This window comes from Manacus vitellinus, unplaced genomic scaffold (genome assembly GCF_001715985.3).
Source record: "Manacus vitellinus isolate BGI_N305 unplaced genomic scaffold, ASM171598v3 scaffold_19_pilon, whole genome shotgun sequence".
In the NCBI taxonomy this organism is placed as follows: domain Eukaryota; kingdom Metazoa; phylum Chordata; class Aves; order Passeriformes; family Pipridae; genus Manacus; species Manacus vitellinus.
The window spans coordinates 5,889,705-5,907,452 of NW_021939395.1; the positions used below are offsets into that span (position 1 = coordinate 5,889,705).

Genomic DNA, 17,748 nt, shown 5'->3' on the forward strand with positions numbered 1-17,748 from the left:
CCTGTTCTCCAGGAAGAACAAGAGCAGCAGCGTCACAGATTCATGTGCACAAACTGCTGAAGGGATGGGGCTCAAGAGGGAGACTGGGATTTCATGACCAGTGCCAGAAGCAATAGGGGGAATGCATCAGTTAGAAAGAACAAGGCATCAGAGTCAGTTTGGACACATCTGCACACTGTAAATGTTTAATCTGGATGCTAAAAGTGAGTGACAGTACTGGTCTCGCTCACTCACCATCTCAGCACTGAACTCAGCTCAGGCTGTAACAAAGCTTAACTAGTCCCAGACCTCAGAATCTGGGTCTCCATTTTTCCTCCATTGCTGGGAGGCTGGCATCCCAGCTTGGGTTTTGCCTTAGTCCTTGTTTTGGAAAGCAGTAAGTGTGGCTTTAACATGGAAAACGCTCTTGAAGGAACTTCTGCAACAGACCATCACGAGAAATAATACTGCCTCAAACAGAGATTTATTTCTTTTTAAAGTGAAACAATGCTTTATTTAACACCTCATTTGTCTTACAGTACTTCATACAATACATTGTATAAAAGCCAATCTGTCAACACAAACGTGTTGCCTTCTTGGTAAAGTGACAAGGCTATAGCAAAAAAGACAAAATAGTCTATTTTTTTGGAAACAAATTGGAATATTTTCTTCTGCTTTAGTCCAGATAGCAACTGAAATCGCAATTAAGAACCTTGTATGGTACAACTGAATGAGAAACTTCTAGTAAAATCAACACACAGCTATTTCTTAGTCACTATGGTAGCAAACTCTTCTAAAATTACATTATTATCCAGCCATTAGAGTGATGAACAAGTGGCTTCGTTTAGGAATGGATGGAAACTGAGTGGGTTTTTTTTTATCACATGACAGTGGCCATTTCCATGTCCTGGGAAATGCTACCAGCTGAATTACCATCAGTTCTCCCCCAGGGTGAAAAGAGCTGGTATTTTTATTATTTGAGCCAATCCCAGCTGCCAGAAAGGACCGCGCAGCCTCTGCTGACAGCCACTGCCAGTGTGTCGGGGTAACCAGGACACAGCTGCCAAGTCACCCTGGTGATGCAATTCTCAAACTGTACAAACAGCACCACTAATTTTTAGCAATCTATACCCTACCTACAACTGTCCATTTTGTACTGAATGATGCACCTTCATTTATTTCCTATGACTGAACCAGAAAAACAGAAAGACAGAAAACTTCATAGAAACTTACAGAAAAAAAAAGGAACAGAGATGAGTGAAGTGACGCATCAGAACTCACTTAACCACGCTGCTTCCTGTTCATGAATGAACTGTTCAAAGTTCAAACACACACATAAAAATTTCCAAGTTACAATTTGAATGGAAAGTCCCCCCTTGGGAAGTAGCTGAGTAATACCGTGTCAGATGCTCTGCAACCACCAGACTCCTCCTGCATAATTCCCTGCTACATGTGGCAGCTGCCCTCCTGCAACACCAATGTGCACACCCCAGAGTCCTCATGAGATGGAATGAGAGTCTGGGTTCATCTTTGCATCACCAGCTTCATCTGACCAAAAAGCTGTATGGCACAGGGATCTCTGTACCTGCCTAGACAGGGCTCTGAAGTGAAGGCATCACCCTTTGGGAGTGGAGAGGGAAAAAGCTGCTATTGCTCTAGCTCCACCAAACCCAACTAAACCTGCATTTAATTGTTAGCCAGTCCATCTGGAATAGGGACGGAAGGAGCTAGAATAGGAAAGGGAAGGAAATCAGCTAGACACTAACTCCAGAATTACTGTCACAAGCAGAACTCAAGTGTCCCTCAGTGTTATGGTGCACTGTGGAATCAGCCCAGCAAACACACCTCAGGGTCACAATCCTTTGAAATAACTGGCACTTGCTACATCTAGATCTCCCCAAAGGATCAGCCCACAATCCAGAGACTCCAAAAGGAAGAATCTGCCAGTGAGGCAGTTGCCTGAGTGCTGTCAGCCTGCTGAAAGTGACCTTGCTCCACATGCTCCATCCTGCTGAGACTGGCCACTGTGACTAGCCTTCCTGGATCAGCCTACAGGTTGTCCTGTATTACAGAAACAATTTAAAGACATCACTCTTTGGGGGAAAAATAATAAAAAAATTGAACAGAAAATCCATGCAGTTAATAAAAGTTAGTGTTCCCCTACATATCCTAACTTCTTACCTTAAATCTGTTTATATATATATGCTGGTAATCTCTCTTTATACATAGATATAATAGCTGAGAAGAGCTACTGCCTAACTGGCAATGGCTCCACAGTCTCTTGGATTGGCACTAATAGAAAAGGGAATTGTAAAAAGGTGCTCAGTTTGCATAACCAGGTAACAACAGAAGGCTGCTGTACTTTGCAAGTTCCTTCTGTACTTGGATCGTAACATCTTGGCTCTCAAACTAAAAAAATGTCCTTGAGTTTTAAGACTTCCATATCTCTGCTTAGCAAATAGTTCACAGCTTTGACTACTTCTTGGCATAAACAATATCTGTCATAAACCTACAAAAGCTTTTGGGATGGGCAGCTGCATCTACTTTCATGGGGTTCCATTAATTTTGTCACAGCTATTTGCAGAATTACTCACTGATCAAACCTTATCTGAGTACATCTTGGACTAGAACTACAGTATCATCTGCTTTGCCTTTCTAAACAACTTTGGGAAAACAGTGAGTAAATACATTTTAAATTAAGTAACACAGTGTGGCCCTGCTTATCCATATCCACATAAATGGATAAATTAGTTCTTATATTTTACGCATAAAAATACAAATCAGCACTATATTGTATCAAGTGCAATTACTTTGTAAAGGCTTTTGAAAAAAGCTTCCTCATTTCTCACATATATGATATAACTTCTGAACTGACTGTTCATTCAATAAAACTTTATTTATTTTACATTAATACCTGAGAGTATGGGGGAGAGTATAGGACAATTCATAAATTCATTTTTCCTGATGAAAACTGTATTTAACATCGATTGTAATGATGGCATTTCACAAAGTGCCTGTAACACAAGCCAGAACTTCATTTTATTCTTCATTCATATTAGTATTGCAAGAAAAACCTCAGAGAATGATACCACCACCGTTCTGCTTCTTTACAAAAAACATGCACAGTATAAAAATAATGCTGCTCTGCAGAGAAAGATTGTCATACAGGCTTTGGAAATAGACATTTTAACTAGTTTAGCACAGAGTCTCAGTTTACTTTGCTGTTCTTTTTAAAAGACAAGCTCTTTCCCTCTTTCTCTAAACCCCTTCTAGCACCAGCTACCAAAGATTCAAGGTCAAATTTCTCAGCATTAACGCTGGCAGAGCTTGCCTCCACAGGATTTCTACTATATCATTTTTTATATATTAAAATTTCAAGTCAGATTCAAGGGGATTTTTTTGCTCCCTTGAATCCTGGCTGATGGAAAATATTACAGCAGCAATAACCCAGAGTGCTACAGAAAAGAAATAGTAATTATAAGTTGAGGTATGGACTCAGGGTAGGCAAAGGAGCAATTGCAATCTGTCCCTTCAGCATTCAGCTAAAGATGGTCTGTGCTTGGTCTTTGCAAACACCAGCAAAACTCTATATTTCATCAATATGCTCTTAAGAAGCTCCTCTTGCCAGATAAAGGACAACCACCACCATGTGGTCAGACAGATTTAGCCACTGCTTTCCCTTGATTTCAACCAGCAATATTAGCTTCTGCATCCATGTGCAGCCTGGATGACCAAATAAGCTTCCATCCTTTTCACCTGCATTGTAGGAGGATTGGTATGAAAATGGGAAAGAGAGCTCTAAGCTGAGCTAGAAAGGCAGGAAACCAGTTGTTTATTGCAAAAACAGACGTGGGCTGGGAGAATGCAGTCTGAAAACTGCTGACAAGGGGCTGGAATCTGCAAGAGTCCAGGCCCGTGGGTATCATCAAAGCAGAGGAATTGAGAGCAGGGCACTTCCTTCTCTAATCTCATGCTTTTGTGCCTACCACACCCTCCATTTTTAGCCTTCACCCTGCTTTGACTCCAGTCCCCATGCAAGTTTGGAAATAACTAATGAAACTAATGTGGATGACAACCTCTAAGCTCTTGATACTCCTTTTAAGTGAAAACGGCAGGAAGTCATTCCTCTTATCATAGTAACAGAAATTAACCTGGAAATAGAAATGAACACACTGTAACAGCAGTCATTCAGATAGGTTTGCAACAGGTCACACCCAGTATTTCCAAGCAACGTTGCATATTTTACTAACATGGTAAAGACAGTTTATTATCCAGTCCTTTTTTTTTTTTTTGGAGTGAAACTTATGAATAATGCAAGAAAGTGATTGTGCTTCAAACTATTTTTATTTACATTACATACCAGTAATCTGATATTTAAAGCTAACTCTGCAAATGTCTTTCTCTATGTAAACACCAGACTTGATTTCCTTAGTTGCAACCTTCATTTGTAAGCGCTTTGTGGTTAATTCAGAGTCAAAGGTAAATAAAATTACACTCTGGTTCTTGCTTTAAGTTGTAAATTTTTAGCACTCTCTATTTTAACTTTTATGTCATGAGGTTTTTCAAAAAATCTCACAAAGGCCGGCTCATTTAATAAGGATGCCAGAATCTGTTCAAAGGCAAAAGACCATTCATGGTTCCCTCTCAAACTCTGTGCTCTACTGCCTTCAGTCTGCTCAGAGCTGCTTTCCTCCTGCCCTTCCCTGGGGATTTCAGCAGGCACCTCTGTAATGTGAACTCCACTTGGGACTGGTGATGCAGGACTCTGCAGCCTTCTCCCAACTTCTTCCATTTTCAGCAGGAGGCTGGTAACCACTGCGATAGCCCGATATAACAGCTCCTCCTCGGGATCCCCATGGAACAGATTGTACAGAGTCTTTGAGAACTGGATGAACTGAGACTACAAAGAGATACCAGAGGAGACTATTCAGAGAACAACAACACAACTGTCCTTCCTGTCTGACTACAGACTGTGCAATCAGCCCAGTGCCTGCTGCTGCCAGGCACCTGGTATGGCTGCTGTAGTGACAGCACGGGCACGGACCAGCCCTGATAAACCTACCTGGGTCTCAAAGTCCCTCTCTTCATAAGCTACAGCAGTTTTACAAACACATAGTCTAATGATTAATGTCTGAAATTTAAGGGATCCTACAAATCCTTTAGAAATATTGTAACAGGACTTAAAGGATAAACTTTCAAGTCAAAACCAGATTTAAATAAGACTCAGACAGATAGTTTACCTGATTCATTCTTGGCAAATCCTTAATGTTTTCTTCTTTTTTAAGAAGTTCATCTTGCCATTGCTTCAGATATGCCTGAATATCAACCTTCCCCTTCGCTATTTGACAAAAGGGGAAAAAAAAAAAAGGGAAAAAAAAAAGTGAACAAAAAAGAACCAAGAGCTTCCCATGAGGCATGATGAGCAAAAGGAACTGGTACCCTCAGTGTCATTCCTTCTCAACAGAGTGGTAAGGCCAAGGACTAAACAGGATCAGAGTTTCTACTACCCTCTCACCCATAGGACATAAAAGTGTATAGAATGTTAGCAGTACACTAAGGACAATGTTACTTAATGTACTTTCTCACCACACGCTTTCCTGGCTCTACTCCCCCAAAAGACACAGTTACAAAATGTGTCACCAGAATTCTTTACCTTTTTCTGGGCTGCTCTTCAAAGAATCACTTCCAAGACTATCCCCAACAGATGAAACTACAATTGAGGAGAAGAAAAAGAAGAAAGAGGTATTTATTTGAGAAAAGAGGACCAATGGTTCATTTCCTTTATCAAAAATTCCTTCCTTAAGGAGCAAGACCCTCAACAGCCCCTGTGTTCTCAGCACAGATTAGGTCAAGAAGAAACTACATGGTAAGATTTGTATGCTTTCAATAAAAATAGAAGCCACTGTGAGGTAGGAGATCACAAAAGAAACTGCCATCAGTTATACTAAACAAATAATGTTCATGGTGCACAACTTGAACAGTGATAAGAACAGTACCTGTATATTACAGATAAGGTACTGTGGGTAGATTTCAAAAACCAGAAAGCATCTGTCTTCCAAAGAAGTAAAATCACAGAGCTTTCCAAACAGAGTATTTGAAACAGTATTTTATTATTTCCATAAACTTAGACCCCACGAAATTTTTTTCAGCTCACTTGCTTTAAAATGAAAGCAAAGGAGTTTGAAACACTTGCTTATGTGTCTCAAAATAATTATGGATTTAGATATTTTATTTCTTGAGGAGGAAAAATATTATCCCTTTAAGCCTGGGATGGAAAAGTGAAGGCTGCTTACTATGCTGAAAAATACTGACCAAATACACTTCCCTATTTCCATATGAACACTCAGTCTTTAAATTCAACCATCAGACAAGCTACCCACAAATTCTTTAATTAACTGTAACTACTACAGAAGAACTTTGCAGAGGATTCTGTTAACAGTGATATGATTTACTGGATTTAGCAGTTTTCAGAAGGGAGCTCCTCATTTTTCATGAGATAATTAACAGATTCCTTCTAATATTCTGCAGGCAAAGCCTCACACTCTGGAGCTTACCACTGAGTTGGCTGAAGTGAATCAGTTCATCTTTTGAAAGATCATCCCCTTTGGAAGGGCTTAGAGATTCTATTTCAGTAAAAGCTGCAATAAATAATTGAATAAAGTAGGTTTGGGGCTCTCAAGCATTATCAAAGCAGTGATAAAGACAACAAAGGCCAGAAATAGCTCTCCCCAAATGCCACTGCCCCTCACTTACCTGGAGGGATGTGCAACTTAAAAAGAAGCTTGAGTTTGTCAGTGAAGCTTCCATTATACATGGTATCTGTTAGAGGAAAGAGAACAATGTTCAACTGGACCAAACTTTAAAACACCCTCTTAACCTAAACAAATGCAACCCAGGGAGGTTGGAACTGGACGTGTGCCCTGCCTTACAGGGAGTATAATTAGAGATGAAACCTAAGGAAAGCTGTATCACCTGTGCTGAGCCTGAGGTTTGCCTACACTGATGTCTATGACTTACTAAAATAAAATGTCTACATAATGTCTATGACTTACTAAAATAAAACCACAGCACCAAAGAAACATAGCACTAATGTCTTCTCAGCATTTCCCTCATATTGCTGTTTCCTGAACAATACCACTTTGAAAAGAATGAACAGAACAGAACAATGAGTCAAGAAAACTTTCAGTTCCCCAGAGATATGAGGCATTGGTCATCTTGCACGATCTGTGTGAGAGATGACTTAGTATGGGGAAACATTTATCATCAAGCAAACAAGCTGAGCGATGAGATCACACCATTCCCTAATTTTCAGATTCTGGATGGCAAAGCTGTATTTAAATTTAATCTCGATTGGGATTATTCTGTCACATGATAAAAACAGTGTGTGGAAGATGACACAGCCCAGCTCCCAAGACGGAGCTCCCCTGCGAGTGTGCCAATACACGTGTTGTTCCCGTACCAAGGACACAGGCAAACTGTTTGAAGTTTATAAGGCAATCGGAGCTCTCATCCATTAGTCTGAACGTCCACAGTGCAAGTGAGTCTCTGTTTGCACAGTGTGACCAGGGGCTCAGGAGATGACAGAGAACCCTGAACTGCTGGCAATCAATCCGATACTGCTCAAGGTACGGCAGACTGGCATCATGATGCTGCAAGACAGGACTGTTTACGCTCCAGTAACAGGAAAGAAAGTGCTCCTTCTGCAAAGGAAAGACAAAATATTAGTTTTCTGAAACAACAAGTCTCTCTGGATGAAAGATGTGAGAATTTATGTAATTAGATTTAAAGCTGGCAGGTAAAACATATGTTGAATCTTTTACCTCAATTTACTAAAATCATTTCACAGCCTACCATTAAGATGGCTATTTGGTAAGTGAGGAAGAAGGCACATTACCTTGAACAATTCATAAAGCTCTTCAAGTTCACTAGGACTGAATCTTACTTCTTGAGACACAACACGTAGCTGAAACAAAAAAGAGAAAAAATTAAAGACTCTTCCCTCTTTGGAATAAGACCATAGAATAAAATTATGGGAGACTTAACATTATATTAAAAGACACTGTGCACATTCCAGGTTTGGGCATGTCACAATTAGAAGTAAGAACTGCACTTCTTTTTAAAAGCAATCAGAAGATTATAGACCAAAAGAAATAATTTCTCAAAAAAAAAAAAAGCTTGAAGCTAGAAAACTAGTCACATTACTTGCATACATGGAGCCTACACTATGAAACCCAGGAGATAAAACCTCAATTATTTATAATGATATATAGCTTCCTTTAAATGGGCAAATGCATGCTCAGCTCTCAACAGTGAAGCTGAATCCTCCTTTTTAAAGCCAAGTAAAAAAAAAAATTGTTCACAGTTTTTAAAACAAGGCTGCTACAAGAGCAGCTTCCATCTGCACAATATGTATGTTTTGTAAAATGAAATACAACAGTTACCATCTTATCATAACCACCAGCATTTAGTATCAGTTGCTACAAGCCACATTTACTACAGAAAGAAGCACTGGTGGTTGAACAGACTCGTATGATCATCAGTTCTTGGAAACAAGCCACTGAAGAGAACAGGCAAACAAAGGAAGCACCTCACAACCTCCACCTTCATTCAGCAGCCTGAACTAAAAAGATGATATAGGCAGATGAAAAGCTGCCACAATGCCAGACATCCACACACATCACAGACAAGAAGCTGAATGTAGTACAATGACCTCTTCGGTGCTGCTTTCTCAGAGTAAAAATGCAGGTGAATAATTGTTTTACTGTACAGTGCTCTATGCCTCTGAGAGAAATGCATTTACAATTTAACAACAGCAGATACAAATATCGGTCAGACTGTTCCAACCCACACAAAGTGAGAGATACTCCAGCCTTTAGAAGTGGTCAGGGATGGTGTCACTTGCAATGAGACCAGAAGGTCACACTGTGGCTCAGAGACTGAAAACATCACAGGCCAAACCTCAGTTAACAGACACCCTGCAGACAGGAGGGGCTTCAGCGTACAAACTTAAATATTTGGCCCTGGAAAATGCAGCTCTTTTCAGAACTTTCCAAAAGGGAAGGGTTAAGCTCTTGCAAGTCACTCACCACATTCTGCTTGGTCGTAGCTTCCAAGGTCTGGATCACATAAAGCCTGTTCCTGCAGCGCATGCTCTCAACATCCTCATAGCGAATATCACCGTATCTCTAGGAAGAAAAGCACCATTCCATGCAATCAGCTGTTGCTAGACACATCTAGGCAGATGTTTTTGCCTTTCTTGCATCTAAGTACAAAACAGGTATGGACACAAAGGAAGATCTCAGAAACTCCGAGAAACAAATAATTTATTAGAGCACTAAGCTTCTCCCTAACCAGTGTAAATTTTAAAAGTGTTTAAAAGGTGTTTCAAACAGTGATGGAGAAACAGAAGAAAAAAGAAACTGGAGTAGTTCAATGTGTGGGAAGACAAAGGAAGGGATTTTACTGTGTGTTGGCTCTATACCCAACTCTGCTATCACATGGTGACTAATACTTGCAGGGCAGCAAAGTCTAAGACGTGCATGTTGTCAGGGTTTGAAGTTCACTCTAGGGAAATTTAGAAATAAGCTAAGTAATTTCTGAACTATTCCTGGCTGCCTCTGGAATTTCTGAAGTCTGAGCACTAGAGTAGAATAAATACATTTACCTTTAAGAAAAAGTGGGATGGTAGGCAAAAACTAAAAACAAATTCTCAGAGAAATCACGCAACAGATTATTAAACAATTAAAATCTAAACAGAAACCAATAAATCAAACCAGGTCAACATTCTTTCTCAAGACTTTCACATAATCTCATTTATCTTGTGAACACCCATACAAAGCAACAGTATCACAAAGAATATCTCTGTTCACTTCTTCATAACTTGTAACTAGACCTATCTGCAGAATGACAACTCTCCATTGCAGCAATCTTCCCATTTTGAAATTTATTTTATTTACATAGTGATATGAAAATAACACCCTTCACCAGACCAGAACTGTGTTGAAATTAACTGTCTGGTCAAAATGGGAAGAAGGAAATTGTCTCTCACTTTGTATCAGCAGTTCTCAAACATGGGGTTGTGGCACTTACCAGCACTGAAGAAACCTAGTTTCAACTGAAGATAAAAATTTGCATCTGAAAAAGGGGTTATGAGAGAGAAATGGGGATATGGGCCTAAGAACAGGGCTGCCAACTTGGAACTGGGAGATTCAGGTTCAAAGTTTTGCCCAAAACTGTTCAAAAGCCATACCAAATTATTGCTTTGGTGCAGTTCCCTGCCTGCAAAGGCAGGGGAAGAAGAAAAGCAGTTTCTTTTGCTTTGTCTGTCAGTCATGATGCCAGGTCTGTGAAAGCTTCAGCTTCCACTTCTGAATGCACTACACAGCACTTCATTAGTTACCATCTCTGGTCTCCAGAGTATTCATCCTCACTTTGAGAACTCACCATGACAAGAAAGACACAGAATAGTTTTCAACTTTTCTTTCAAGAATCTTAAAGCGTTTCCCATACATGATTTTCTTGTGAAACAATACTGATAGCAGAACAGACTTTTATATGATTAGCCCAATGCTAAAAAGACAGTTCAAGTGAAATTGAATTTCTGATCCTTGACATTGTTCACCCCATTAAAAGCAATGCCTTCTTCTCAGTAAAAAATCAAAAAAGACAATTTCTAAATTACACAAATTAGTTAGTTAATCTTTTGTGAGTCAAAGTCAGGACATTTTTTCAAAAGAAATGAACTGTGGATCTTTTACTAGAAACATATCAATGAGAATCAGAATAGAAAAATTATTATACAGATAAAGAAACCAGTTAATAGGAAAAAAAATGTGAACAAATCTTTTATCTCGGCTTCCTTTCCCTTCTGAGCAGAAGCTCTGGGCTGAGCAGAAACCTATCTACAAACACATTAACACTCTGACAGAAATCACACCAAGGGAAAAAATGCCTCACGAAAATCTGGGGAAAAATAGGAGAAGCTAGATGTATTTCTTCCCCAATTAAGAGCTCCAAAGCTTAACATTGCAGACACCAAACTTGCAAATCGAAAGAAAGTGCTAAAAGAGCATAACTGCTCTTCTTCATCCAATACATTTCTAAATGGTCATCTAACCCATACAATAAACTACCCAAGTACACAGTTTCCTGTACACATTGTTATGTCAAATGTTACCACTGACTGCAATGTGCAGTCTCAAATTAGTAAATACAAAGGTATTTGTATATACCAATAATATACTAATGTATATACTAATAATGTCAATGAGGGATGGTAATACATGACCTCTGATGAATATAGGGAACTCCTAGATTCAGGAGGAGACTAAAAAGTACAGACTAGAAAGCACATTCCAAGCAGTTAAAACCCCAAAACAACACAAAACCAAACCTGTTCCATAACCTATAAGGTTTTCAGTGAGGTTGAACAAAATACAGAGCCCCATTTCTACCAATCTAGGCAGATTTTCTACCCTAGTTTGTACAATGCAGCTGCAGTATTTTTAAAGTTGCCTATGAAACAAACACTGCATGGGATGCAAAAACATACCCACAAGAACACATACTTCATTTGACTCTCGAATCAAATCAGTGATGTCCACTTTGGGGTGGTCACTCTTTGTATCGCTGAGGTTGGAGCCTTGCTGCACAGCTGGAGGCAAAGGACTGTCTTTGTTAGTGACACTGTCAAAAAATCTGCACAAAGCAAACACATGAGAAATCAGCAGGAACCAGTTTATCACCAGATAACAACAGCATTGGCATCTACTGAAGAAAAAGTGTACAGAGAATGGGAAATACAAAGAATATGAGAATCAGTAGCAAAAATGTGCTGTAATAGTAACAAAGGTACACGAATGTGGGAACTGCCCACCCAGAGAAGGTTCCAGCCTTGGGAGGTTTTAGTCAATACATTAGTGATGTATTGGCTGATGTGATCTAATGTGAGCAGCAACCGTTTCTGGAGTGGGAAGTTAAACCAGACTCTTGCCAAAGTCCCTTCCACTTGGCATTTCCCTAGTTCTCTAATCCATCTAGCAGCGTTATACTACATGACTGGGAGAGAGAAAAAAGCTTGTCCTGAACTGTGAACGAGGCAATCTTAATTCCCCCAGATGCATAAGCCAAAGACATGCCTGATCTGCACCTGTTTAGCAGACCTGCATCAGCAGCCTAAACAGATCCATCAGGGAGGCTAGAATTTGCAATAAACACCAGGCTGTATGGTCTTTTATAACGAAAATTACATCTTTCTCAATGATTCTGTAAATCCCAGACAAACATGTAACATTTAAAAGCCTCATATTTACAGCAGCTGCTACCAGCTCAAAAGAATAACAGTTACACTGATACCTGTTGAGAACGGTGACTGCTTCTGCATCATCCTTACAAGTGAGCAACTTCTCCATGTTGTATTCCAGCACTGCGAGGCCCAGCTGCAAGATTGCCTTTATTCCATCATAGAAGAAACAGTCCACCACATTGACTGCACTTTCAATAGGCAACACACTGATAAAAAGGGTAAGGAACCAGGAGAGAGAGACCGAGGAGAAAAAAGTCATGTCCGTCATGTGGTCTGTCAACTGAGGCAGGTGAACCCTGATGAGCTCCTCAAACACTGCCTGATCTACCAAGGCACCTGCAGGGAAAGGATAACAAAACCACCACCCAAATCTTAATACAGAGAAGCACACTTTTCTCAGAGCACCAGCCAGAAATAAAGGCCCTGTCCTAATGCAGCTCTGTTATAAAAGCACACACAGGCCCAGCAGCATGGAATCATTGGCTCCCTTCCCTCAGCTGGAAGCTGTGCACTCCATGCATGGTCCAGAGCCTTGCTGCATGCTTAAAGGGTGTTAGCACTTCAGTGAGTGCATGGCTGCTTCCAGTGACTCCCCTGACAGCCAGCACACCCTCTCTGCAATGAAAAACTTCATATCCACTGTGCTTCCAGCATATACACCTGTAAGAACTGCATAGGAGATCAAAGGCTAAGTCTGGACCTGGAGTAACCCTTTTTCCTTTATTTAACCTGGTTGAGTTTAAAATAAATAGTATGAATTGCAGTTATAATTCCAAAAGAACAGTATAATAATTGACTACTTCCTGAGTAGTTGTGCCTAGAGTAATGACAATATCTGAAAATCACATCCACTCTTATTTAAGGAGGAGCCATAGGATGTTCTCTGTAACCTCCATTTTCTATTCCACAATACTGAACCAAATTCAACAGTTTCTCTCCACTGGTCAGTCTTTATCTCATTCCTTACATTTGTCCTTAATGAATGACCATTTACATTCAATTCTAGATAGATAAAAAGACAGATGGATGTTACCAATGATTCGACGATTGAAGTAATCGGGGAGCATCCTTTCACACACAGCAACCAAAAGCCAGAAGGCTTCCTCCTCTTTAGCATACAGTAGAAGCACTGATGTCAGAATATTCATTGCCTGTAACATTCAAACAGGAAAGGAAACATTTACAAGGAAAGATGGCTAAACCACAACTGTTATCATTAGTCAGAATTTATATTTCTGAAAGCACTTTGCAGCACGTTTTTAGAGTGCTGGGATAACCTACAGCCATATCCAGTATAAGGCTTTTACTTCCATATTATTAAAAACAGAACATAGTACTTGAATGGGCTGCCCAGAGAGGTGGTGGATTCACCATCCCTGGAGATTTTTAAATGCAGATTGGACGTGGCACTGAGTGCCATGATCTAGTGAATGGACTGGATTTGGACCAAGGGTTGGACTCGATGATCTCGGAGGTCTTTTCCAACCCAATCGATTCTATGATTCTAACTATGTAAAAATATTTTTAAATGCTAAATGGCTAGTTAGAACACAAACACATACATGAAGTGCCCATGACAGCATTTATCAACAAATTCAAGTACAAGTAAAAACTCATGTTACACAGTAAGATGAAATAAGCAAAGTTTGTGAACCATTGAGCAAGAAACCATCACACATTTCTATGACTGATTTTATGCAGTTCTACTATACTGCCATCATGAGCTAATACTTAGACAACCAACACTAAGACTCTCAAAACTGCTGTACCTGACAATATCCAATTTGAGGATTCCTGTATGCATAAGCTGTAAGAACTCTCCTGAGTGCAGAAATGCCTGTGTCACTTTGAAAAGCAGGATGCTCGGGTAAGGAGCGACGCAAATCCCGTTCGATTTCATCAGTAGCCAAAGTGCACGTTCCTAAGGACTTTTCCACCAACTCAGTGTAATAACCAGGGTTGGATGCCATGTCATTTACAGCACCTGCCAAAACAGTGTTGCATGATATTAGAGGACAATAGTAAAGTAACTGTGTGATTGTCTGCAATTTATATAAAAACTTCTGGTGGCTATTGAGGTACCTCATGAATCTCCAGATATTACTGTAGTAATGTATTAGAGTAATCCTACTGAAATTAATGGAATTACTCTGAAATGAAAACAGAAAAGCTAAATAAAATAAGGCTTGGAGGAAATCTAAGTCACTTCCCATTATAAAGTTGATTTTTACTTACTTTTTTGTTTGTTTGGGGAGGGGGGCTTCCTTTCACCTACAATTTTGCCCAACTTTTCTGAGGAACACAATACCTTTTCATTTGTAGAGCTGAGAATAGATTGGGAAAACCAGGCAAAAGACTAATATTTATCTAATTATGTCAGCACCTCCTAAGACAGAGATATTGGGCTGGTAAGAGGAGTATAAATGCCTGTGTAATCCTCAAAGAACACTGGCAAAGACAGATCCATGTTCACACATGCTCAAAAGGAACAACCATACAGTAGGCTGAATGAGGAGGATAAAATGCATTTGTTACAATAAATAGATCCTCTAGAAGAGGAGAAAGCTCTCCCCAGGAACACAGTGAGCACAGCTAGCAGATAAGGTGGCTCCTCCAAATCTTCAGCTTGTTTTCTGAATCTGACACAGGCTTCCTGTGTGACCCTGATCAAGCCAGTGGCTGCTGCTTTTCTGAGTGTTTCAATGAACAGGAACAGAAGTGCTGCAGAGCAGGGTCTTAATTCCCTGGGCCTCTATTTCCTCAAGTTATGTGCTCTGACACAGGTGTGTTCTACAGAAGGAGGTGACAAAAGCACACTCAGAGCTTGGACAAGAGATCTCATATGTGTAAGACAATCCACAATTCCTGTATAGCTCACTCTTTAAACCAAGCAAAAGCATGTAAGCAAACAGCTGCTTGTAACTGGGGCCAAATTCTCTGCCAGGAAAACATTTTCTGTGTGTCTGGTAACACTATCATCTCCAAAAGCTTAAACCAAAACAACACAGTCCCACAAACATGCTTTTCTTTCTAGCAAGTGAAGAGGCTTTGCTGAAACTGACTGTCCCCTGGAACAGCACTTATTACTATTATTATGTTTCAATGGAGTTTGTTGTAAAATAAGCAAATTCTTGTTCATGATTTTGAAATGTCTTTCTTCAGAAAGATTTGGACAAAATGCCAGAGGTAAGAGCACTTTTTGTTAGACTAGAAGTCAATAACTAGACTATTGTCAGTAACTAGAACATCCATACAGTACAGTTCCAAAAAGAGTCAATTAGACTTGTTATGCAATACCTGAGAAGAGCAGCCAGAGCTCTCCTCTTAAGGCCTCTGGGATCCCTCTTACAACCAGATCTCGAGTCTTCTTTGTTCGAAACATACTGACACCATGTCCTCGCTCGGCAAAGAGGATGTTCCATGACTGTTCTTTCATTTTTTCTTTCAACTGTGAAAAGCAGAAGACAACAAGCATTACATATCCTGGTAGATTCTCCTCAGGTTTCAGAGAAAAAAAGTAAATTTTGCTCCCAGTTATATTTATATAAACTGGAAATTACGGTGTTAGCATCTGTATTGATGTGTGAAATGAATGCTGAAGCAAATCAGAGCAAAATCCAGCCTATGCATAGCACAAGTTTGGCATAAAATGCCATCTCCTACATGACCTACTATTCTTTAAAGTATATGATTACAAGAAAGTCTACACCAGATCGGACAAAAGGTAAATCTAATCCAGTGTCTCACCTGACACAAACCAACAAGTGCCACAGCACAGTAAGGTCAAACAAACATTTCTTTGAAGTAAAGCAACAGTTGATAAGGTGCTCCAGCTCATGTAAAGCTCCAGGGCTGAGAGAGGGTGAACATTTCTGTGCATGCAGCACTAAGATTTAACATTGTTAAAACAATTAAAGTTGCCAAAAAGGACAAGTAGATTTTGTCCACTTTTGCTCAAAATACCATAAAAAGCAGAATTTTAAAATCTGGATTCCCTTTTGTCCTGCCCAAAGGACAGGACATTTATTTTCTGATATTTTTACTATAAAAAAACTTCATATCTTAGTTTACCCAGTTCTGCTGAAAGACTTATTTTCAAATAAAATCTGCTTTCTTGCATACACTATGGAGAAGCAAAAATTTGATGTCCTGCAGCAAAAACAATTAAATAAACATTCTCCAGAGCATAACTTTGTTAGACAGGAGTGCAAAAGAATCAAGCAAGGAAGAAATTAAGTCAATTTCTTATAACATCCTCCTTGCTCCCAAAGAGTTTGTAGTGACTTTGTATCTTGACAATTCAGATAGAAATGAAACATGCTCACTATCATAAAACAAACAGCCAACTCTTCCCTGAGGGGTGGAAGAGCAGGAGAAATTAGCTCCATGAAGATAAGGCACATCATTATTACACAAGATGAGCAGAAAATTGAATGGAGCCATGAAGAAGCACCCTGTGGACTCCAAATACAGAAAACGAAGATGAAAGAAGACTGGCAAAGCCCCAGAGGAAATCAGCAACCTTGCTGGAATACATTTTGATAAATCTCAGTCCTTTGCAATTAGATTCCCCAAGCTGTTGGCCATTTTATCCCTTACCATTTTAGAGTCAAGATTCTCAGCATCCTGAGGATGGTAGACAGTCATTAAGGCTTCTGTACCGACTGTTTTGCTGTTATCTCTCTGACCCATCTTTGATGGTCCTGCATCAAAATCCTTTGTATGATCAGAGGCAGAACCAGCTGCAACCTTGAAAAAAATTTAACAGTGGTAGTTACATACTGCAAATATAATAAATAATGTTTCTTAGGGATGTGTTGTCATTGGTTTCTTATTTTTCATGCCTGAAACCACACATACAGACTTCTTTATATCTAGAAACAACCTTACAATCATTCTTCAACTTCCTCAGTCAAATAAGAGGCCAACAAAAACTGACAGAGCTACACTTAATTTTACATCACACAAGTGGAATTTTGTTTTTATGTAAATGGTCTGAAGGCAAGAGATGGGAACATGTTTTTTCAAAAGAGAAAATTAAAAAAATTTAGACAACTTGAAATCTAGAGGTACAGTGGACACTGTACTATCTTGTGTCTAGAGTCAGGTTTAAATATAAGAATATTGCATTACACAGCAAAGCACTGACAATGATACATAAACTCTTAGTAAGACCACACCACCCGATTCCTAGAAACAGGTTTTAAGAAATTAGAATTAGCAGAGCAGTTACCTCTGTAGTTATGATGTGCTGTGGACTTGAAGTTGCACTGCATTTCATTCTGAGCTTTGCCACAAGCTGTTCGAAATCTCTAAGCTCTGTGAAACGAAAAGCTGTTTTTCCTTTGGTACTAATGCTGACTCCTCTGCTGGCTGGATCTGCCTTATCCACCCCTGTGACCTACGGAACCAAGGACACATAAATTAGGCAAGATATTTTACCAGCTTACTTCTAAAAGAGCAAA

General features: G+C 39.6%; 1 protein-coding gene across 1 annotated transcript in view; it reads right to left on the reverse strand.

The window, feature by feature from the left end:
- Positions 1-462: 462 nt before the first annotated feature.
- TBC1D8B (TBC1 domain family member 8B) overlaps positions 463-17,748 on the reverse strand; it is a 34,489-nt gene continuing 17,203 nt past the window's right edge. Inside the window, exons 8-22 of the mRNA XM_029959187.1 lie at positions 17,517-17,684; positions 16,883-17,032; positions 15,581-15,731; positions 14,053-14,267; positions 13,317-13,434; positions 12,334-12,619; positions 11,547-11,676; positions 9,066-9,164; positions 7,874-7,942; positions 7,439-7,679; positions 6,733-6,798; positions 6,534-6,617; positions 5,633-5,689; positions 5,220-5,317; positions 463-4,879 (exon numbers count right to left, since the gene is read on the reverse strand). Of these exons, the coding sequence (XP_029815047.1) occupies positions 4,469-4,879; positions 5,220-5,317; positions 5,633-5,689; positions 6,534-6,617; positions 6,733-6,798; positions 7,439-7,679; positions 7,874-7,942; positions 9,066-9,164; positions 11,547-11,676; positions 12,334-12,619; positions 13,317-13,434; positions 14,053-14,267; positions 15,581-15,731; positions 16,883-17,032; positions 17,517-17,684 (2,343 nt within the window). The 3' untranslated portion in view covers positions 463-4,468. The remainder of the gene's footprint in view (positions 4,880-5,219; positions 5,318-5,632; positions 5,690-6,533; positions 6,618-6,732; positions 6,799-7,438; positions 7,680-7,873; positions 7,943-9,065; positions 9,165-11,546; positions 11,677-12,333; positions 12,620-13,316; positions 13,435-14,052; positions 14,268-15,580; positions 15,732-16,882; positions 17,033-17,516; positions 17,685-17,748) is intronic.